General features: G+C 44.8%; 1 protein-coding gene across 2 annotated transcripts; it reads right to left on the bottom strand.

The window, feature by feature from the left end:
* Positions 1-33: 33 nt before the first annotated feature.
* On the bottom strand, positions 34-20,083 carry LOC100015339 (proton-coupled zinc antiporter SLC30A2). 2 transcript variants are annotated; one of them, XM_056795501.1, is made up of 9 exons: positions 19,933-20,017; positions 18,907-19,227; positions 17,182-17,400; positions 16,802-16,948; positions 15,747-15,900; positions 11,999-12,185; positions 3,205-3,310; positions 983-1,117; positions 34-540 (listed from the first exon to the last, which is right to left on the bottom strand). In XM_056795501.1, the coding sequence occupies exons 3-9, from the start codon at positions 17,372-17,374 to the stop codon at positions 395-397; spliced, it is 1,068 nt and encodes a 355-aa protein (XP_056651479.1). In that variant the 5' UTR covers positions 17,375-17,400; positions 18,907-19,227; positions 19,933-20,017; the 3' UTR covers positions 34-394. The 2 variants fall into 2 exon arrangements, with proteins under 2 accessions (XP_056651479.1, XP_007491406.2); XM_007491344.3 differs by lacking the exon at positions 18,907-19,227 and having other exon boundaries at positions 19,933-20,083.
* Positions 20,084-22,962: the final 2,879 nt, after the last annotated feature.

Genomic DNA, 22,962 nt, shown 5'->3' with positions numbered 1-22,962 from the left:
TGCCCTGCTTGATGACATAAAGAGTCCAGAGCATTGTAAGTGGAAGAAAGAGGTCGTCATGTATTATAAATTATCCAGAGCCCTGACCATGGGCCAAGGGAGCTGAGCAGGGCCACCGTCGGCAGAGGGGGTCCTGAGTGAGGGGCTGCCTCAGCTTGGAAAACAAACCCATCAGAGTCTAGGGGCCCGAAAAGGGGAGAAGGCCTGGAGTGGCTGGATTTATATACAAAAGGGAATGTGGGAATAGGCCGAGTCCTAGTGGGGGGCTTTAGGGGTCTGAGAGAAGCAGGAAACATGGTGCCCTCTTCTTCTCGACCCTCAGTCCCATACTCTTCTCATCACTGACATTCCAGGTGGCCCTGGGATAGGCAGCAGCTCAGGGCAGGGGCAAGGCTCAGTCAGAGGGGCCTTGGCATTCCTGACAGTCTTTCATGTCCTCTGAATAATCCTCTATCTGGATGGTGGTGGTGTGGAAATGAAACATCCCCTGCAGCCGGGCTCTGGCCTCCTTCAGCACCATCTGAGCATCTGCCTCCTGGGCTAGGGTGGCATGGGTGGATAGAGAAAAGATCTGCTGCCATTTACACTCCTTCAGCACTGGCCCTACCCCCTAAGCCCTCCCTTTCAGTGATGGGGAGAGATGCTCCCATCTGGATTCACCCTTCCCCAACCATGCCCCCTTCTGGCTATTCCCAGGAGACCTTGTTCTGGGTCTGGCCTCTGACTCAGCTGCTGACTCTGGTTCTGGCTCCCATCTGTTTTCATCCCAGTGTACCAAGGCTTTCCACTTCTTTTCCGGGTCCCATCTCTGTCCCCACATCCCAGCCTCTGGTCCTGCCCTGTCTCCAGGACTATCCTCACCCAGATCCCAGCCTCTGGCCCTCCTGCCATTGCTGCCCCCATCTTCCCTCGTCCCTGTTCCACCCAGGCCCCAACCCTGAGATGCTAGGATGAATAGCACCTCTCCCAGATGGCTTCTCACCAATGGCGATGTGGACAGAAAGCACCGGCTGGGCCACAGTCAGAGCCCAGATGTGCAGGCTGTGCAGGGCTGCCACTCCTTCCACAGAGAGGAGCAGGTCTCGGACTGCGGTGAAATCCACCCCCTTGGGGGTTGCTGAGGGTGATCAGAGAAAGAGATGACTGTAGTTCCTCCCTTAGCTCATCCCTAGCATCCTGGAATTTCTGGTTCACTTATGAAAGTGACCCCATTTGGGGTTTTCTGAGCAGAGATACTCCAATGGTTTGCCATTTCTTTCTCCAGCTCATTTTACACATAAGCAAACTGAGGCAAACAGGGTTAAGTGGCTTGTATTTGGAGGCTAGATTTGAACTCGGGTCTTCCTGACTCCAAGCTGGGTGCTCTATCCACTTCACCACCTAGCTATCCTCCTGGAAAAAGGTTCACAGACCCAGAGAGGAGGATGTGGCAGGTCTGAGAATCTTGCTTCCCACCTAGCTTTCTGGGCCTCCTTGTGAGGGTCTATGTCTATGTGACTGGGAAGGAGGTTAAAGTACATAATCCCTGGGACCAAAGGACTCAAGGGCTACTTCTGGACTGAGTGTCACATATTGTCAGAGCTAAAAAGCCCTTAGAAACCATTGAGTCCAAACCCTGTTCTCCTCCTTCCATCTTAAATATGCAGAATGTAGGAGCTTCCAGGTGGTACAGTAGATAGGGCTGAGTCTGGAGTCAGATTCACTCACCTTCCTGAGTTCAAATCCAGTCTCAGACACTAGTTGTGTGATCCTGGACAAGCCACTTCACCCTGTTTGCCTCAGTTTCCTCATCTATCAAATGAGCCAGAGAAGGAAATGGCAAACTACTCCAGTATCTTTGCTGTATGACCCTGGGCAAGTCACTTCACCCTGTTGGCCTCAGTTATCTTATTTTTCAAATGAGCCAGAGAAGGAAATGGCAAGTCACTCCAATATCTTTGCTGTATGACCCTGGGCAAGTCACTTCACCCTGTTGGCCTCAGTTATCTTATTTTTCAAATGAGCTGGAGAAGGAAATGGCAAACTACTCCAGTATCTCTGCCAAGGTAACCCCAAATGGAGTCACAAAGAGTCAGATATAACTTAAAAAAAAAAAACAACCAACTAGACAGGGCCCAGAGAGGAGAAGTGATTTGTTCAGTCACACAGCAACTTGAGGTATTCCCCTGTCCTATGTTCTCCTTACACTGCTCATTGAAACCAGATTGCTTTGCAGGTATTCTGACCCTGTCTTCCTGCCTTATACACCTTTGGACAGGATGAGAGAATATGGATGGGCCAGTGCCATCCATTCCCATTTCTAGGAAAATTGCTCAATGTCTGTGATGGGAAGATGGGGAGGAGGGCGGTGTTATGGTACCTGTAACATAGGAGGAAGAGCAGCAGGAACTGAAAGAACCCCAGATTGTTCCTTGACTTTGCCTGTGACTTGCTGAGTGGTCTCAGGGACCACTTTTCCAAGTTATTTTTCCAAGGTCTCGGTTTACCCTTTGTTGTTCCCTCTCTCTGGGGGGGGGGGGGGAGTTAAAGATGAGGGAGATCCCAGAGAGAGGTTTTGAAGCCAGCAGGACAAGCACCCCTACCTTCCCATAGCTCAGAGGAGGGGAGGAAGTCTCCCATTGACAGGGAAGAGAATAACACAATGAGGGATGGAGTGGGAGGGAGTGGTTGAGGAAGAAACTTCTACTTCCAGAAACTGCCCTTGCTAGCTGGTGCTTCAAGGTCAGGCAAGCCAAGGTCCAACTCTCTCAACAACTGCAACAAATTTGTAGGAAGCCCTAATGTGCTCTGACCCTTAGGGGAGAACCCCTTCTTTTTGGGCAAACACAAGCACAACAGTGAATTCACTAAGTTCTAGATCAGAAGGAACCTTAGAACACAGTAGCAGAGTTGGAAGGAACTTTTTAGATTGCAAAGTCCAGGCTTCTCAATGTACACATTAGGCAGCTGAGGCCCATGCCCCAGTAACACACCCCAGGGCACACAGAGAATTTGTGGCAAAATCAAGTCTCTTATATAATGGCAGGCATCAGGGGAATCCCCAGATTGCTAGAGTGGTCATCTCCCTTGGGGTCAGTCCATATTCTGGCTTCTACCTTAAAGCCTCAGTGGCAGCACCTTTCATCTTTCTCATATCCTCACACTTTGGGCTGTGACTCAAGGAGCCCCAACCTCTGGCTAAGAGTAAAGAGTAAAGAAATTTACCTTCCATCAGCATGAGAACCACATCCCTTAAGATCGTCAGAGTGGTGCCCAGGACTAGAATAGAGAAGAGGAAGGTACAGATGGGGTCCACATACTTGTATTCAGGCTGGTGGGAGAAAAAAGACCAAAGATTTAGAAGGGTACTCAATGGCCATCTGGTCCAACCTCCTTCCTTTATCTATGAATTTTGGATCATTTATTTATTTTCCATGTAATAAGTTTTGTGAAGTTCTCTGATCCAAATTGTTTCCTCTCCCTTCCCTCCCCCTTCCCAGAGCTGGCAAACAATTCAACCTGGCTTACACATGTATACATTTCCATATTGTGCATTTTTGTAAATGAATGATCTTGTTAATCCAAAACCTCAAAACAAAGACCTAAACAAACAAGTGAAAAATCATCTGATTTCATCTGACTCTCACAGCTCTTTTTCTGGAGGCAGAGAGCATTCTTTGTCCTAAGTCCCTCAGAAGTATTCTACATCATTGTGTTGCTGTTAGTAGCAAAGTCTATTACATTTGATCATTCTACAGTATTTCAGTTACTATGTATAAGGTTCTCCTGGTTCTGCTTATTTCACTCTGCATCAGTTCATGTAGGTCTTCCCAGCTCTTTCTGAAATCATCCTGTGTACATCAAAAACTTTGACAAGAGAAACTGCTACAGACACAAAATGGGTTGGACCATTTGAAGTTTTGCTCACTACACCAAGTGCCATAAAAGTTGCAGGAAAAGAGTCATGGTTCCACTGTTCACACTTTAAACCTGAGAAATCTAACCCCAGTGTAACAGAGAGAGATGAAGAAAATAGATAAAACAGTGCTGAGAAATGACAAACAAAAACAAATTGATAAACATCAAAAAATACACCACTAGGAAAGAGTAATTCCAAAAAATGTTCCAGACAATGAGGAGATCCCAACAGTCAACACAGACGACAGTCAAACATGTAACATTGACAGAATAAAGAACAAGAAAGCATCCCAGAGGAAAAGCAACAAGAAAATCCACCAGAAAGAAGAAACAAAGATTGCAAACTGAAATGGACGGCTAAGACTTTGAACTTTGTAAATTTGCATATATAAGAAGAGGACAGATGGAAAAGGGGAATAGTATGTAAGACTGGTGAGGCATTAGCATAAAAACACACAATTAACTTCACATTAAAAAACATGCAACACTAGACAGCTTGGAAGAAAGAAGGGATCCTACGGAGAACATGAGAAGTGGAAATCCAAAGAATGGGAGTAAGTATATTCATGCCACATGACCCAGAAGACCCAAGACAAAAATCACAAACTGATGTATATGGAGATCTCGTGTAGGTAAACAAGAGTCTGGACTTGTAACTATGCAAAATGTATCTGTGTTATATTAGTTAGTTCCATAGTCTTAGACAAATAGAAAGATCAAAAGATATTTGTCTGCCTAACATCAGGATTAGGGAGCAAAGTATAATATTGTATCATATGTAAATAACCTCTGTGAATAGTGTAAAAACTTGTAAGATAGGTTGGCAACACAGTTAAAGGGTCTGTAGATATGTAACGTAACGTGTACATGCACTGTACATGAGTTAGTGTATAGAACAGAGTAAGGACTTAGAGGATAGAGAATAGATTAAGAATCAAGTTAAGCTTAGACTAGACTGTTGCTTTTATTTAGGAATAGAAGTTAGCTGCATTTGCAGACGAGGTAGTTAAAGTTTTGATTGTTTATTGTAAAGCTGATGCTGAAATTGTGTTCATGGAAATAAATACAATAGATTGCAATATAAACATAGATAGGTAGAGATAGAAAACTGTATTAGTTTAAACTTAGCAAGAATAAGTAGTATTATCATTAGGGTTGACATTTCTGTGCAATTATTATATTAAAACATATGTTGTACTGGCTTTGTTGTAAACCCCAAAACTACCCTTACCCAACAAAAATCTCTTAGAATAGAAAGTTTAGGGGGTAGCTCAGTGGATTAAGAGCCAGGTTTGGAGATGTGAAGTCCTGGGTTCAAATTTGACCTCAGACACTTCCCAACTGTGTGGCCCTGGGCAAGTCACTTAACCCCCATTGCAGAGCCCTAACCACTCTTCTGCCTTGGAACCAATACACAGTATTGATTAGAAGACAGAGGTAAAAAAAAAAGAAAGAAAAGTTTAGCATAGAATAGAGATAGAGCAAATAGGGAAAATTTATTATTTTGGGGCAAGTAGTAAGAAATTAGAATAATTAGTAATATGTAAGCATAAGAGGTACATACAAGTCACCCTTGGGAAGGTCACAACATAAAAAGGGGATGGATATGGAAAGGAAACCAGCACAGAGGAGCCATTTTTGAATGTTGGGAAGAGGGATGAGAAGAGTGGCAATTGGAGGAGCAGAAAGGGCTTGTGGGATTTAGAGCTTTGAAGTGGACTCTTGAGAGACAGGAGCAAAGGATCAGAGCTTGGGACCCCAAACCTGCAGTGCCAGAGCCTTGCCTCCATTTCCCCTTGCCCTGGAAGACAGAAAGATCCCGGACCTCTCTGGCTCATTGATTAAAGAAACAAAGAAAACAACTGCTGCTGAGGGATGCTTGACTCCTGAACCTCACGGGGGTCACCCCCAAAACCTGTCTCATCCCATTGCGTTCCCAAGAAGGACACTAGTGACCTGTTTAGAGTTGGATAGTGAAGTGGATTGGAGAGGAAGGAGGGAAAGAAAGGCTGAAGCCTGAGCCATTTGGCTCCGGTTAAGAAGGGGAAGTGACAAACTGTTTGCTTACTCTTGTAGGGTTTCCTGCTCCCTCTGACCTAGTTCCCCACTTGTAGCCCAAACAAATAAACCACGCCTGTTCTGAAGAAAATTACATTCAGATCTAAATTGTTACACAGAAGTTAAGGAAGAGAGAATGGGACTGGGGGTAGGCTGCTCCACAAGCTTTGGCAGAGCCACTGACATTCAGCCTGCCTGGCAGGACTGTGTGGTCTCAGGCATAGCAAAGTCCTGAGGAAAATTCTCAATCAAAACCCATTGAAATCTACTTACTGGGACATGGTCCCTGTCCATCCCTGTCATGACATCTTCACAGGGATATTCCCTCTTGTACATTTAAGGTGTGAGGGAGGGAGTTATACAGACTTTCTCTCAGTTCCAGTCACTCTCTCTCCCCTCTACACCAACCCTCCTATTCTGCCTCCTTCCTCCATCTATGCTCCTCCCCATCTGTCCTCCCTTATAATCCTAAAAATTCCTATACCACAATAGTATTCCATCACCAACATGGAACACAATTTGTTCAGCTCCAACCTCCTTATTTTTATTTTTTATTTATTTTTTAAACCTTTACCTTCCATCCTAGAATCAATACTATGTATTGGTTCCAGAGCAGTAAAGGCTAGGCAATGGGGGTTAAGTGACTTGCCCAGGGTCACATAGCTGAGGACAGATTTGAACCTAGGACCTCCCTTCTCTAGGCCTGGCTCTCAATCTACTGAGGTACCCAGATGTCCCCCACCCAACCTCCTTACTTTAAAGATGAGGAAACAGTCCTAGGGAGGTGAGGTGACTTGCCCAAGATCACACAGATGGTATCTGAGGTGAGATTCTGACTCCTGAGCCAGCACTCTTACCTTTAGGCAGTAGCTGAGGCTAGAAAACTGTCCAGCCTCAAGTAGCCTTGTAAATCGACACTTTGTCCACTTGCCCTCCTCCTTCTTCTAGTCCTTAGACCAGCCTTGCCTTCCACTGAGGGTCAGCTAACTAATGGCCATTTTGAACTTTCTACCTGCCTAGCCCAGGTCCTGGCTCAGCCTGCCTAGTGGAATGACTATGTTCAACCTGGAGAAGAAAGGGCTCAGGGCCATCTGCCCCCTGTGACTCCCAGCTAGCTTCTAGCATTTGAGACCATGTTACCCTTTGCCCTGGGATGGGGGCTGAACTAGGAATTATAATACTACCCCAGTGGTTTTATAGCACTTTTAAAAAAATCAAAATATTTTTCAATAAACAACTCTATGAAAGCAGGCACCACAAGGAGAAAGGGCTGATTAGTTCTGTCAGAGCACAGCAATAATCACCATCAAGGTATCAAGGTAGCTCACCATGGATAGAGCATTAGGCCTGGAGTCGGGGAGCTGTGGGTTCAGATCCAGCATCAGACACTAACTGTGTGACCCTGAGTAAGCCACTTAAACTTTACCTGCTCGGGCTGCTTCATTTGTAAAATGATGATAACTAGCTGTGTGACCCTGGGCAAGTCACTTAACCCCCATTACTTAGTTTTTCCACTCTTCTCCTTAGGAACAAATACACAGTATTGGTTCTAAGATAGAAAGTGACAGTTTACGAGAGAGAGAGAGAGAGAGAGAGAGATAGGGAGGGAGAGATTATGGAGGTAGAAATGTCAAGATTTAGAAACTGATAAGATATATGGATTGACTGAAAGGGAGAATGATTCTATGATTGTGAACCTGAGTAACTATTGGCAGGAAGGGGGAGAAGATTAAAAGAGGGATGGGTTTGGAAGGACAGGGAGGAGGGGCAGACAATGTCTTCCAATTTGGATATTTTGAGTGTGAAATATCCTCTAGACACTTAATGATGCAGATCCAGAGCTTAGGGCTGGATAAATAGGTCTAGGAATCATTTATATGGAGATTATTATTGAACTGAAGCTGCTGATAAGATCACCAAGAGTACATAGATAGAAAAGATGAGGGGACCCAGGAAAGAGCTCTAGGACATATCCACATTTAATGGGCCAGATAGAGGTGGCAATTCAGCAAAAGAGGCTGAGGAGTGGTCAGCTGGGTAGAAGGACCCAGAGTCACTAAATGAACACTCTAATGCAAATACCAACAACAAGGAAATGGGTTCGAACCAAGAACATATGTGATACCCAGTGGAATCGCGCATCGACTATGGGAGAGGTGGTGGGAAGGGGTGGGAGGGGAGGAAAAGAAAATGATCTTTGTTTCCAATGAATAATGTTTGGAAATGACCAAATAAAATAATGTTTAAAGTGGAAAAAATAAATAAATAAATGTTTTTTTTAAAAAAAGAAGGACCCAGAGTCAGAGAACCTGACTTTAAGCTTTCTACCTATGGGACCATGGACAAGAGCAAGAAAGAAAGAAGGATATAAGCATTTTTAGTACCTACTATGTGCCAGGCACTGTGCTAGGTGTCTTTTATTTAAAACATATATAATCAAGTAATTTAATCTCTCTGGGTCTAGAATTCTTCCTCTATAAAATAAGTTCATTGGATCAGAAGGCCTCTGAGGTCCATTAGGCCCTAAACCTATATTTAGAATAGGTAAGAACATTACAATTTAGAGAAATCAAGTCAATTTCCCATAGCCACAAGCTAATAATTGTCTAAGGTAGAATGTGAACCAGAATCTCCTGGCCAACCTAGGTTTTGAGCCTAAATCTTCTGACCCAAGGACCAGCATTCCATTCTTTCACCATTGCATGGTACCACACAGGGGAGTAGGGTTGGGAGTGGGGAGAGGAATGCTCTAGGGTAGTAATGGCAAACCTTTCAGAGATAGAGTGATGGGCCCCATCCCATCCCACCTCCACCTCCCCCAAGTGTTGGGTGTGCTCTGCTCCCACCTATATATACTCCTCATAGGGGAGGGAGGAAGCATTCCCATTGGATGGGTGAAGTGAGGAATGTCCTCAGCCAGTGTAGAGAGGGGGAGGAGGGTGGCTCCAGCACTCTGCTCCCCTCCAGCTCTGCCCACTGTGAGCCACTCACCTTACCCCCTGTACACTCCCATTGGGCTTCTGGACAGAGGAGCACGTGATGTAAAAAATGTCATCAGGTACTTTGGAGTGGGGGAAGGGAGGGTGGCTCTGTGCCCACAGAGAGTGATAACACAGAGGGTGTCATCCTTGGCACCTGTGCCATAGGTTCACCATCACTGCTTTAGTGAGACGTTTAGCTTCTAATAAAGGGGAAACTTCCTATCAATTTCATCAACCCTCAGATGGAAGGGGAAGCCTCAGGAAATATTCCCTCACCTGAGGAAGGGACATGGTTAATAATTTATTATATCAGAAAGGAGATTCCTGCTCTGGTATAAACTGGCCTAGATGATCTCTATGGTCCCTTTTCAGAATTCTATGAGGAGCCCATTCCCAGTCTTGATTCTCAAATACTGGCCCTCCCCACTATTACATTACATATCAAAGAACCAGTAAATAAATGAATAAACAAACCAGTGAATTAATAAATGAGTGACTGGGTGAATAAGTAAATAAGTAAATAGTCAGTCAGTGTTGGTCAGGCCAGGCCAGGCCCACAGTGAATAAGTCCAAGCTTTGGAAAAGCAATCTTGCAAGGGTAACAGGACTTATGGAGCCATTCACCCTGTTTTCCATGCTGGGTCACATCTATAGGAATATTTGAAAAATCTAAGACTTCATTCCTAACTTGGGTGCTTTCCCCTCCCTTACATTGTTCATGGACATTTCAGTGCCAGATATGTCTTTGTTTCCTTGAGATCACTTCCTCAGAGAGGTAGAATGGCAGAGAACACCAGTCCTGGGATTAGTCAAGAAGACTCGAATTCAAATTTCATTTCTGACATTTGTATTAGCTCTATGACCCCAGGCAAGTCATGCCACCTTCCACATGAAGTTTTCCTGATTCCTCCCTTACAGCTATTAGAGCTTTCACCCTCCCTCCCCCACCATTAATTTTTATACACCTACATATATGTACAAACATTATAAATATACATGTAAAGCATACATGTCATATCTTCCATATATATTTCTCATATACATGTGCACATGGACTTATATGTGTTGTCTCCCTCCTTTAGAATGTGAGCTTCTTGAGGGCATGCACTGGTTCACTTTTGTCTATCGACAGCACCTTGGACAGTGCCTGGCACACAGCAACTTAAAAATTGTTTGCTGAACCAACTGATTGCTATTTTTTAAGCAATTTCCTAGGATTTATTTATTCGGTCAGAGATTGGGTATAATCTGCAGACCTATCCAGTGTACCACATGTACCACACTGCCTCTATTTGAGGCCACACACCCTGAGGAAATTACATTGAGGGGAAAAAAGTAGTTGGCACAGAAATATCAGGAACAATGGGAGAAAAGGGAGACTTGGGTTGGAAGTTACGAAACCAGAGTTCAAATTTTGGCTCCACTATTTACTAACTGTGTGACCTTGGACAGTGCATTCCTGCCCTCTCTGGGATCTTTTTTCCTCAGTTTAGCTCAATAAATGTTCAGATCTTACCATGTGTGAGGCATTGTGCTGAGCAGCAGGGAAACAGTCCCAGCCCTCAAGACCACAACCTATTCAGATATAAGTATAATAAAAGGTAGTCACCGGATAAAAATGAAATCAAAAGTCCTCTTTGGGCAGTGGTTAGAGGACCTGGTCTGGAGTTAGGAAGACTCATTTTCCTGAGTTCAAATCTGGCCTCTGACTCTTCCTATCTGTGTGACCCTGGGCAGGTCATTTAACCCTGTTTGCCTCAGTTTCCTCATCTGTAAAATGAGCCACAAAAGGAAAATCCAATTTTGTGGACCCAGAAGAGTTAGACATGACAGAAAATTTTCACAACAATAAAAAAGTGCTCTTGGAAAAAAAAGTATAAGGAAATTATAAATAGTACTTGCCATTTATAGAGCACTTCAAAGTTTGCAAAGCACTTTACAAACATCACCTAAGACTCATCATAGCCCTAGGAGGTTTGTTATTGTAAGAATTATGCACATTTTACAGATGATGAAACTGAGACTCAAAGAAGTTAGGTGACTTTCCCAGGGACAACCAACTAGTAGAATTGGAATCCAGAGGTCTTGCTCTGTCCAAGTCCAGCACTCTGTTCATTATGCTACACAGAGAAAAAAAAGAAGGCTTCATAGAATAGGTGTCAGCTGAGCCAAGGCTTAAAGAAAGATTAGCATTCTGAATGGCTAAGATAACTAAATTTTTCCTAGTCTTTTTGCAGCACCAAAAACTTGGGGTCTTGAACTAGGTGGTTTGTAAGGTCCTCTCTGGCCCTAATATTTCAGGGGTATATTGATTGTTTGAAGATTGTCTGACCTTAGACATGTCACTTCCCTCTCTCTAGGTATAAAATGCCCATTATGAGCTTCACCTAAGTTGTCTCTGCCTATCCTGCCCAGATCACATCTGTCCAGAAGTCAGAGGCCTCCCTTAAGACAAAATCTCACCTTTAAGTTTTTGGAGTTGAGAAATAGGCTTCTATTGAGAGATCCCACCACCACCACCAATCAGGTTTTCTCCCTAGCCTTGTTGCTTAATAATAATCCTTTCCAGGGAGCAGCTGGGTGGCTCAGTGGATTGAGAGCCAGGCTTAGAAATGGGAGGTCCTAGGTTCAAATCTGACCTCAGACATATCCCAGTTGTGTGACCCTGGGCAAGTCACTTGACCCCCATTGCCTAGCCCTTACCATTCTTCTGCCTTGGAACCTATACACAGTATTGATTCTAAGATGGAAGGTAAGGGGTAAAAATTTTTTTTAAATAATAATAACTTCCACAAAGACAGTTCTTAAAAGGGTTCCCCATATGCGCATGATCTCACATCCCCAAGAGTAACACAGGGCAGTTATTGTTTTTTGTTTTGGTAATTGGCTAGGGAAATCATTGTTATTCCCATTTTACAGGAAAGGTAAATAAGGCCAGCAAGGTTAAAGGATTTGTTTAGGCTCACAGCTAATAAGTAGTAGAGCTGAAGCTTGTACTCATAAATTCTGACTGTACCTCAGACAAGGCATCCATTCCCACCTTGAGGTAATAATCACCTTACCTTATAGTATAGGATGAGGGCAGCCACGAGGACCCCCAAGCTCTGTAGGAGATCCCCAACCACATGGATAAAAGCTGCTCGGACACTAGGGTTCTGCTCTTCCTCCTTTGAACTGGTCCCATGATTGTGTCCATGGCCATGGCCATGGCCATGGCCATGACCAGACTGGTGAAGAGTAAATCCCATTCTAGGAAAGAGAAGAGTCTTTAACCTTCACTCAGGACCTTGAGCAACAGGCAGAGTCCTGGACACCAGCATTAGCCTCTCTGTCTTCAGATAGTGTTATGACCCCATTAGCACTACAGGAACCTCTGGGAAAGGAAGGGTTGAGGACTTGAGGGAATGTGGCTCAAGGCCCAATTAAGTGGCTGTTCTAAGCAGAGCCCAGGTCAAATTGGATCTAGAGAGTCAATTCAAAAGGTGGTAGTACAAAGAAGGAACCAGGCTCACTGCCCCCTCAATCCTTCAATTCCTTCTACAAGGAATTTCACTTTCAGGAATCACATCAAATCAAAGTCTTAGAATCTAACTATTCGATGATCAAATAATTCTAGAATCTAACCAGGATAAACAGTATAGGAAGACTAGGTGTTGGAGGGTTCGAGGAAAGATGGACATGCCAGTTCACTGCCATTAGAACTGTGGATTAATTTAAGCATCCCAGAAAATAACTTTATACGAGGAAAAACTCCATCCACATACCACCCCCAATCATCAAGGAGGCCAGTGACCAGGGGAAGCACTATTTTGGATAACAAAAAGCTATAAACAAAATATGGGTATAACAATTGTGAAAGAGCTAGAACAGACTGTAGTATAAAAGGTGCATTAAAAATATAATCCATTAAAACATGATAAATGAGGAATTAAGGAAAAACCTAGTGGGGCAGCTAGCTGGCACAGTAGAGAGGGGGCCAGGCTTAGAGTCAGGAGGACCTGGCCTCAGACACTGCCTAGTTGTATAACCACAGGCAAATCACTTAACCTCATTTGCCTAGTCCTTGCCCTTCTGTCTTAGAGTTGTTACTAGGACAGAAAGTAAGGGTTATACATACATGCACACACACATACATACATACAACTTATAGATCTATATACACACCCGCCCATATAAAACATGTATGCACATATACATACAGATACCATATATGGACACATGCATGTGTACCCATACATATATACATGATACACACTTGTATGAAGTGATACAGAGGGATGAAAGAGAGCTTACAACAATGTCAATAAAGAGGGCTCTGAAGCTCAGCTGAACTCAGGGCTGCTACAAGGAGCCAAGTTGGCATGATATAATTAAAGTTCAAGGACACACACACAACACACACTTCCTTTCTGTTGACAATTGGTGAACCATAAAAGTGAAAAGTGACGTTTATAGCATTTGTAACCAGGATACACTGCTTAACTCTTTGGAGGGAATGTGCTGTATTGGGGGAAGAGATGAGGTTATGGTGTTTGGATACCCTTTAGGAAATATCTTGGTAAAACTTATCCATTGAAAAAAGAAGAGAGAGGGGCAGCTGGGTGGCTCATGGTGGACAGACAGCCAGGTCTAGAGATGGAAGGTCCTAGATTCAACTCTGGCCTCAGACATTTCCTAGCTGTGTGACCCTGAGAGTCACTTAACCCTAACTACCTAGAGTTAGTTAGTTAGTTAGCTCTTACCACTCTTCTGCCTTGGAACCAATACCTAGTATCAATTCTAAGACAGAAGACAAAGATTTAATTTTTAAAAGAATATAGAGAAAGAAGGGGAGTGAGGGAAGGAAGAGAGGAGACAGAAGAGAAAGGAGAGGTGAGGAGAGAAAGGAATGAAGAGAAGAGGGAAGAGAGGGAAAGGGAAGAGATGGAGATGGAGAGCAAGAGACAAGAGACACAGACCCAGAGAGAGAATCAGACCAACTGGTTGTAAATTGTTCCAGGGCAGGATAGCTCTGTTTTAACTCTGTATCCATAGCACCTAGCCCAGTGTGGATACTTAATCCACACTGAATTATGGAATCACAGATTTCACAGAATCAATTTTGAAACCTTGGAGCTAGAATAATAATAATAATAGCTATCATTTCTCTAAAGCTTTGAGATTTGCAAAGCACTTCACATATATGAGCTCATTCAGTGCTCACAACAACCCTGTGAGCTGGATGCTATTATCACCTCCATTTACTTCCCCAAGTCACTCAGCCAAGTGTCTGAGGTAGGCATTGAATTCAGTCTCCCTAACTCAAAGTCTAGCCTTCTATCCACTAGGCCATCCAGATGGAAGAAGCCTTAGAAATCCACCTAGACCAATCTGCTCAATTTTGGAGTCGAATCTAAGGCAAGATTGGGGGAAATGATTCAGTCGAGGTCACAGATGAGCTACTGGCAAAGCCCTCTATGGAACCCAGGTCTTCTGACTCCTGGTCTCTATTTCTTTTTGCTTTCTAGCAACTGCATGAGGGTCAGGATCGTTCCCTGTGGAAGCAGTGTTTTCTCCCTCAGTACAGCATAAATATTTGTTGAATGAATGAAGGAGTTGAGTTTTATGTACGTCAATTCAGATCAAGGAAGATATATATAAAGAGCTTTGTAAACCTTAAATATACTAATTCTAGTAGTAATAATTCTCTCTCTCTCTCTCTCTCTCTCTCTCCCTCTCTCTCTCTCTCTCTCACTCTCACTCTCTCTCTAATCATTCCCTTTTCTGGGACTCAGTAACTTAGGGGTGGGGTGTGTGTGTGTGTGTATGTGTGAGTGAGAGAGTGTGAGTGAGTGAGAGAGAGAAGGAATTATTACTATTAGTAGAATTTGGGTGTAGAATCTTTAAAATATTTAGACATTAGGAGAAATAAATTCTTGTCCCATAGTCTAAAAAGACTAAATCTAGAGCTGTAGGTAACTTCAAAGGCTACCTTATCCAAACACTTTATATTATAATTGAGGCAACTGAGGCTCCCAGAACTGGAATGATGGGGCAAAGATACACAGTTGTAAGTAACCGAGGTGGGGTTGCATGTCAAATCCTCTCGATCTTCAGATCCAGTACTTTTCCCATCATAACACATCATCTTCCTGAATGGGATGTTGTCCTTCTCCAGAGTTGGCTAAGAGCACTAGTTATATGGTTTCATGTCAAGTGTTCAGAAGTGGCCCCTTGGGAAAGGGGTGCTGGCTAGAATTTTATGGGTGGGATTAGAGAAGGTGAATCCTACCTAAAATAAATCCCCTGTACTTTAACACAGGGCAGACTTGTCCAGTGGCCTCAGGTTGTGAACTGGGGTCTTTTAAAGGGGAAGGAACATCAGAAATGAGAAGGTTTGTGTCAGGATGCAGAGGGGTATGGAGTTGAGGGTCACTCCAGAATGGAAATGTCCAGAGTTCATAAATAAAGTCAGGTCCATTTCTTAAACCCTTACCTTCTGCCTTAGAATCAACTGGTTCCAAAGCAGAAGACCAATAAGGACTAGCAATTTGGTTGAAATGACTTGCCCAGAATCCTAGAGCTAGGAAGTATCTGAGGGAGATTTGAATCTAGGACCTCCCATCTCTAGGCCTGGCTCTCTATCCACTGAGCTACCTACCTGTCCCATAGGTCCATTTTTCTAGAAAGCTCCAGCACACATAAACTGGGAGGAATTTGTCTCTTCAACACATGATCCCATTCCCTTCCCTCCCAGAGAAGCAGGAAGTGGTGTCCGGTTGTTTAACTGGAGAGAGGGAGAGTTTGTAGAGTGGCAGGACCCAGACTTACATGATATTCACTGCCACAGCACAGCCTGAAGTGATGAGCATAGCCCCACCTTCAATCTCATAGTCTCCAGAGATCAGACGCTGCACAGCCAGGTATACTAGGACCCCAGTCACCACCCAGATGGACAGCACTGACAGCAGGGCTCCCAAGATCTCTGAAAAGCAAACCCCACCCCAAACACTAGCCTCTTAGTCTCTTTCTTAGGTCTATAGTGAGAGTAGGGCCAGCATTAATAAACAAGTCCACAGATTCTTTCTTGGGGGTAGGAAATGGGGTCCTCTATACCAGAGTAAAGACATTGAAGACAGTTTAAATGGGGCCCATTGGTCCCCATCCCCTCCCCTCACTGCTTACAGCAGTTATGATTAAGAACATAAAATTGTTAGTGATAGGAGAGCCCTCAAAACAGAGTATTAAAGTTAAAAGATCATTTAGAACAAAGAATTTCAAAGATGAAAGAATCTAGAATGTTAGAACAGGAATGCAGGGAATATTAGAAGACAGAATGTTAGAAGTGGAAGGGCTCTTTGCTATCTGCTTGTTCAATTCCATGGTTTTTTAGACTTTTGTTAAATCACATCCTCTGTGAGAACTGCTAAATTAATGTACCCAAGAGGGAAGGAAGGCTATCTTAAGCTGAGGAGGGTTGTGGCAGCCCCCAAGGGGCCAAATCCAAGAGATGTTAAGCCTCTGAGCAACTTCCCTGCTTGGCTTTGAATGGTTCCCACAAGATGCAGAAACATCTTTAAGCCTATATTCATTGAGCCTTGCTTGTCACTGTGTCAAGGGAGTTCCATCATCCTTGTCAGATGAGACACCACAAGGATAAAGGTCAAGTCTCCTATCTGACTAGAGGTAATTCATTGCCCCTTACTAGGCCTCAGCTCAGGCTCTTTTTCAAGACCACTCACAGCTCTGATAGTCTGTGTTCTAAGGCTCCTCAACAGATTCCTTCTTCCTCTAGATCCCATTCCTACCCCACTGGGCCCAGCACCATGTTCTGCCCATCGGCTAACTAGGGGTTAATTTAATGCTTCAATTCAATAGCCCCTCACCTGCTCGATGCCAGCCATAATTCATGGTCTTGGTTGCTGGCCGGGAGGACATCCAGAGAGAGAAGAGACTGATGAGCATGCTGGCAAAGTCAGTAAGCAGGTGAGCTGCATCCGTCATGACTGCCAAGCTGTGGGCCAGGTAACCCCCTACAGGACCAGAGAGGTGGAGGGGAGGGAGGAGGACCCTTTGTTGAGACTTAGTTTTCTTTGACCTGTGAGGGTGGCCTGTTATGTAACTCCTTTCCTCCCTGCCTAACATGGAGCTCGAATAAAACCCCGTCTAATGGACCATCTAATGGACTGTTAGGGTTATTCTTCCCCCTCCCCAAGGCTCTCCCCAGTTAGCACAGATGGCCCAAGAAGCCCACTTTGTTGCTTACCCACAACCTCTCCAATTATGAAGACAAGACAGATGGAGGATGCTAAGTACAACTGTCGCCGGGCCCTCTCCTTCTGAGCGTCATAGGGGCTGCTGAGCCCCTGCTGGGCATGGCAATGCTGATTGCTCTGGGAGTCCAGGCCAATGGCATGAAGGTCCACACTAGTCTCAGGCAAGGGAATTGGGCTGGTCATTCTGCCAAGGAGCTCCAGAATATGACCTGGGGAGAGAATGAGGCTCCCATCCTATTCCATCCCCAAGGAGCTTAGTTCTAAGGTTGAAATGCTTAGTATGAATAAATGAATAAACCAGCAGTGGTCTTACTATGTGCTTTCTAGACCAACTGCTAGGGAAACCCATGATGAAGCAAAGACAGTCTCTCTTTTTAAAAGGCTCAGATTCTTCTTTTTTTTTTTTAACCCCTTACCTTCTGCCTTAGAATCAATACTGGGTATTATTTCTAAGACAGAAGAGTGATAAGGACTAGGCAATGGGGGCGAAGTGACTTTTCCAGGGTCACACAGCTGGGAAGTGTCTGAGGCCAAATCTGAACCCAGGACCTCCCATCTCTAGGCCTGGCACTCAATCCATTGAGCTAACCAGCTGCACCCTAAAAGGCTCACATTTTAAGGGGGGGTGGTTCAGTCTTTTCAGTTATGTTCCATTCTTCATTACCCCTTTTGGAGTTTTCTTTGTAAAGATACTGGAGTGTTTTGCCATTTCCTTCTCCAGCTCATTTTAAAGATGAGTAAATTAAGGTAAACAAGGTTAAATGCTTGCCCAGGGTCACACAGCTATTAAATGTCTGAGGCACATGAGTCTGACTGAGCCAGGCCTGATACAATATCCCTTTGCCATTCTTCTGTGTGTGTGTGAGACAATATGTATTAGGGTACCAGCATTGTGGGGAAGAGACTAGAACAATCACAAACTGGCAATATTAGAAAGGACTTTAAGGCTTAGTTCAAAGAAGAAAGTCAAGGCAAAGAGAGGGGAAGGAACAGAATCCAGATCTATGTGGGGCTCTCTTTATCCCCATCTAGATTATCCAGTGAAACCAAGCCTTGTCCCCTTTCTTGGCCCTCAGTTTACTCCTTTGTAAAATGAGAGGGAGAGAAGAGATATTAAATGGTCTCTAAGATGTCTTCCAATTTTGACATTCTGCATTTTTCAGGGTCAGCTCAGCCCTGAAATGCTGGGTACTGGATTCTATGATTGTGAGGGAGGGAGGCAGGAGGTGCCCTTCCTCCCCAGAGTTAACGGAGACAGAATACTCTGGGTATGAAGCCACTCACCCCCAGCCCCCACGGGTTAGAGTTGGTCTCCCTCACAGCTGGTGAGGAAGGCACTGAATCGAGGGGGCCAGAGTGCAGATCAGGGTTCACCTCCTACCATCTCCCCCTCATCCTCTGGGGGCTGGGGGTGAGTGGATGAAGGGGAAGATGTAGCATCAAGTTCCCCCCAACCAACACACACAAACTTTATGTCCGGCCCCGAGGGAGAATTAAGGTGTGCGGGTGGAAAACCATGGCCGGAGGTCAGCTGAGGTGCAAGAAGCAGGACTGCACCGGTCCCCGGAGCGAGGAGATGCAGCCGAAGAGGTGCGGAGAATGAGTCCTCCCCCACCCCCAGCCCGGGCCCCTGATTTATCGGACTCAAGGTGTGACATCCAACAGGTAGCGCTTATCCATGGTCTCCATGCGCCCTAGCCGCCCCACACGTGTACCTTAGTAACTCGATTGGAGAAGGTCGCCGTGCGCGTGCGTGCCCCTGTTCCCCGGGCCGGATCCTGAGGGAGCCAGTGTTCTTGGGACGCTCCTCCTGTCTGAACTGCTACCTCCCTCGTCCGGGGCTCACTGCGCTTTTCCGTCTGACGGCTAATGCTCGTGAAAACCTCTGCAGCTGGTGCGTGGTGTGCAAAGACCCGCGGGGAGGGGTGTGGGTGGGTGGAGTGGGGGACGTGAGGTGTAGGGGCACCGGCTGCAAAGACCGCCTTGACCGCCCCTGGACCGCCGTGTGCACTACTCGAGGGCCAGTACCTGTAGTCCTGGAAGCAGCACAGAGGGGGGAGGGGAAGAGAACTGGAAGAGGGATGGGGGGGGCGGGGCAAGGGAGCGAGCCTCTCCCGGGTTCACCTAGATCAGAGCCGGGCTCCGGCTCCGAAGAGAGAGCGGCGGAAAGAATTTAGGGCTGAGAGAGGGCGAGCCCCGGAGCCTAGAGGCGAAGCCTTTGGTGGGGGATGAGAGAAAGGGTAGTGGGCTCCAGGCGCTTCCTGGGGGAAGGCCTGAGAAAGGAATGGAACAGTTCTGACCAGGGGCGTTGACAAAACTGAAAGACCCCTGCCCATAGCAGGCCCAGATCGCCAGATACTCCCGTTTCCCCACCCTAGGTGGGTCCACCAAAAAGTACTTTGAATTGTTTTTGTTTTTTTTCCCCCCCGGGGCGGGAAGGGGGGGAGGGGAAGCTAGAACTCAGATTGACAATTCCTCTCACCCAGGCCAGGGGGTGGTGGGGTCCTTGAAGTACAGGTCATGCCACCCCCATCACAGAAAGGCAACACTTGGGTCTCCCTGCTCATATCAATTGCTCCCACCCCTCCCAATGACTCCTGTGGACTGTCTCACCTATCCTTGTACCTAGCTTACAAGGGGTAGGACTGCCCTTGCAGCCTAGGCATCTGCTTCTGGGGGTGGTAGCACCTTCCTTTTAGTGGCCCATGTGGGAACATAAGACCGCAGATTTTATATCCTACCTCTTAGCAAGTTCATCAGGAACAGGAGCTAAAGAAGGGACCACATCGGGCCCTCCGCTGGAGTCCATGAGGTCCGTAGAAGAGAGCTTATGGGGGAGTTAGGTGTGGGAGAGGCGGGCTGGGGAAAAAATACTGCAAGGACATGCGGAACTGGGAGTGTCGGGACCTAGCTGGGGAGCTCAGCCAGCCTGTCCACGAACAGTTGAGGCCAAGCCCTGTGAGCCAACTGCTCTGGAGATCATGAGAGAAAAAATGCTACAGCCTTGATCCTCTACAAGCTTCCAGTCCATTGGGCCGAGCTGCTCCTAAGCTTGAGCCTGGACTATTTTAAGCCAATGTTCCTTCAGGGCTGGAATATGGACTTGGAACAGAATACAGTGCCAATGGGCTGGGCAGCTAAGGGCTAGCTCCCTCCTGCTCAGCATGGAAAGGACCCCAGGACCCCCTACTCTGTTATCCTTGGACACCACTGGCATCTTCCTGTCATTCACCCATTGAGACCACCAAGAGACAGGTAGGGAAGTAGCAGTGGGGGGAAGGGATTTAGGGGAAATGGGTAAAGACCTGTAACCCCTCAACCATCTGGGCAAGGGTTGCTGGGAGCCATTTGAATTCCTCTGTTTTCTCTTTCTTCCTTCTCAACTTTCCTTCTCCTCTAGACCTAAAATCACAGCTTGAATGATTTTATCCCCACCCCACCCCCAGGGTTTCTGACTGATAGCAGGTGATATTATGAGAATTTAGGAGATTCCTTAAGTCCAGGCCATGAAGTGTATCATAGTGTCAGACTGTGAAATCATGAGTAATCTGGGTTCAAATCCTGTTCCTGACACTTACAAAAAGGGCAAGCCTCTTTCTGAGATTTCTGAGATTTCGTTTCCTCATTTGAAAAGAGGATAGTGATAACTGTGGGACCTGGCTATAAGAATCTTTTTCATAACCGCATGGAGTTCTATTTATGAATTCTATTTCAAGGGGAAAGTTTTGTAAACCCTAAAGGAGATATGAACAATTGGCTCTGCATAGATCCCACAGAGGCAGTTGAGTTTAATAAGCAATATATTGTAGTAATTGCTTGCATTTTTAAGATATTTAAGTTTCTTAAATCCTATACACGTTGGGATGGTTCTGTGGGCCTGGGGAGGAATGGTGGGAGAAACTTCCGTGATATAAAAAAATTACAACTATATCAGTAGCATTTATTTATTTTTATTGTTCATTAAAGATTTTAAAAAATACTTTACTTACAACAACTTGGGGAGGTTAGTACAGATATTATTCCCCTTTCATAGATGAGAAAGCTAAGGCTCAATTAATTGACATGTCCATGATCACTCAGCCAGGAAGGCATTTGACCCAGGTCTCCTTGCTCAAAGTCTGGCACTCCAGTGATTAGGCCCATTCTGCCTTGAGTAGAAAAAGTGTTGGGAGTCTGAAGACTTGAGGATACAATGTCATTCTGGCATGGGCATTGTATCCCCAAAACTATAGAAGTGTTTCAGGCAAACTGTAAGCAGGGAAATTCCTTTGCTCCCTTCTATTCTTATGACTCCTAACCAAAAAAATCTGATAACTTCTATTAGACCTTGAGAAGATAATTCTCTTGGATGGCCCTTTAGACGGACAGAGAGAAACACTTCCTTGATATCGAGTTGTATCTCAAACATTCATCTGTCCCCTAAACTATGAGGATCATCCCCTATGTCTCCAAGCAGACCAGATCAGATGGCCAAACTCCCCACCAAATGCCTGAGTGTTTACCACTCTAGTCACCATGACACAACATCACATCTACACTGTTGTAAAGAATATAAAACCCCCAGAATTGATGACATCTGGGGGATAGCTTTTCCATCCATGCTGTACTTACTCCCAAGGAGCAGCTCCCCATCTTGCTGTGCCACCTTGCTGTCTGGGCCAAACCCCTGGGAATTCACCTCTAGCACCCCACAACAGTTCAATGAAAAAGATGCTGAATTTAGAGAATCTGAGTTCAAATTCACTTGTGTGGTCTCCTTGGTTGAGTCATTTCATTTCTGTAAATCTCAGTTTCCTCATCTGTAAAATGATGAGTTTGGGATTTCTTTTGTTGCTGTTTTTTTAATTACATGTAGAAACAATTTTTTTTTGAAAAATGTTATTTAATTACTTAATTTAGAATATTTTTCTATGGTTATAAGATTCATGTTCTTTCCCTCCCCTTCCTCCCACCTCCCATAGCAGATGCACAATCCCACTGGGTTTTACATGTGTCTTTGATCAGAATTCATTTCCATATTGTTGGTATTTGCACTAGGATGATCATTTAGAGTCTACATCCCCAATCATATCCCCATCAACCCATGTGATCAAGTAGTACTTTTTCTTCTGTTTTGTAGAAACAATTTTTAAGGATTTGGAATTTCTGACTTCTAAAGTTCCTTCTTTTTATTAATCTATGATCCTGTAATTCCTGGGTTTGACTTGGCTCTGACAATCAGAAACTTCATGAACATAAAGGATAAATCTTTTAATCTCTCTGGGCCTCAATTTCCTCAAATGTAAAGTGGGGATAATGATACTAATATGGCCCGTCTCACTCAATTTGTGGAGAGAAGTAAAGGTATCCTTTCTATTTTGCAGGGGTAAAGGGGTGGCGACCTCATGATCTGAAAAATCTGTGCAAATTTTTTGGACCTTGCCTTTGTACCAGAGAAGAATTCTGAATCTTTTCTTTTCTTTTATGGAATGTTTACTGATTATATTTATGGTATTCAGAGATTAAATATGTTGATATTCTACAATATCCTATGTATTTTTATGCATTTCTAACTCTCTAAGCTTTTCTTTGTCATCTGCTGGCCTTCAAGTGCCATCTGCAGCTTCTGTAAAACTCCCTCAAAATTCTAATTTAATTACCTGAAGCTGTATCAGAACCATGATGGGGAAGGAGATGTGGAGGGGATTCTGTACTTTACAAACCTTAAACTGCCTTTAACAATAGAAGTTGTTATCTAAAGGGCTGTCATGTGAAAGAGAGATTAGATTTGT

Source organism: Monodelphis domestica, chromosome 4 (genome assembly GCF_027887165.1).
Source record: "Monodelphis domestica isolate mMonDom1 chromosome 4, mMonDom1.pri, whole genome shotgun sequence".
Classification (NCBI taxonomy): Eukaryota; Metazoa; Chordata; class Mammalia; order Didelphimorphia; family Didelphidae; genus Monodelphis; species Monodelphis domestica.
This window is presented reverse-complemented; position numbering and strand designations above follow the sequence as displayed.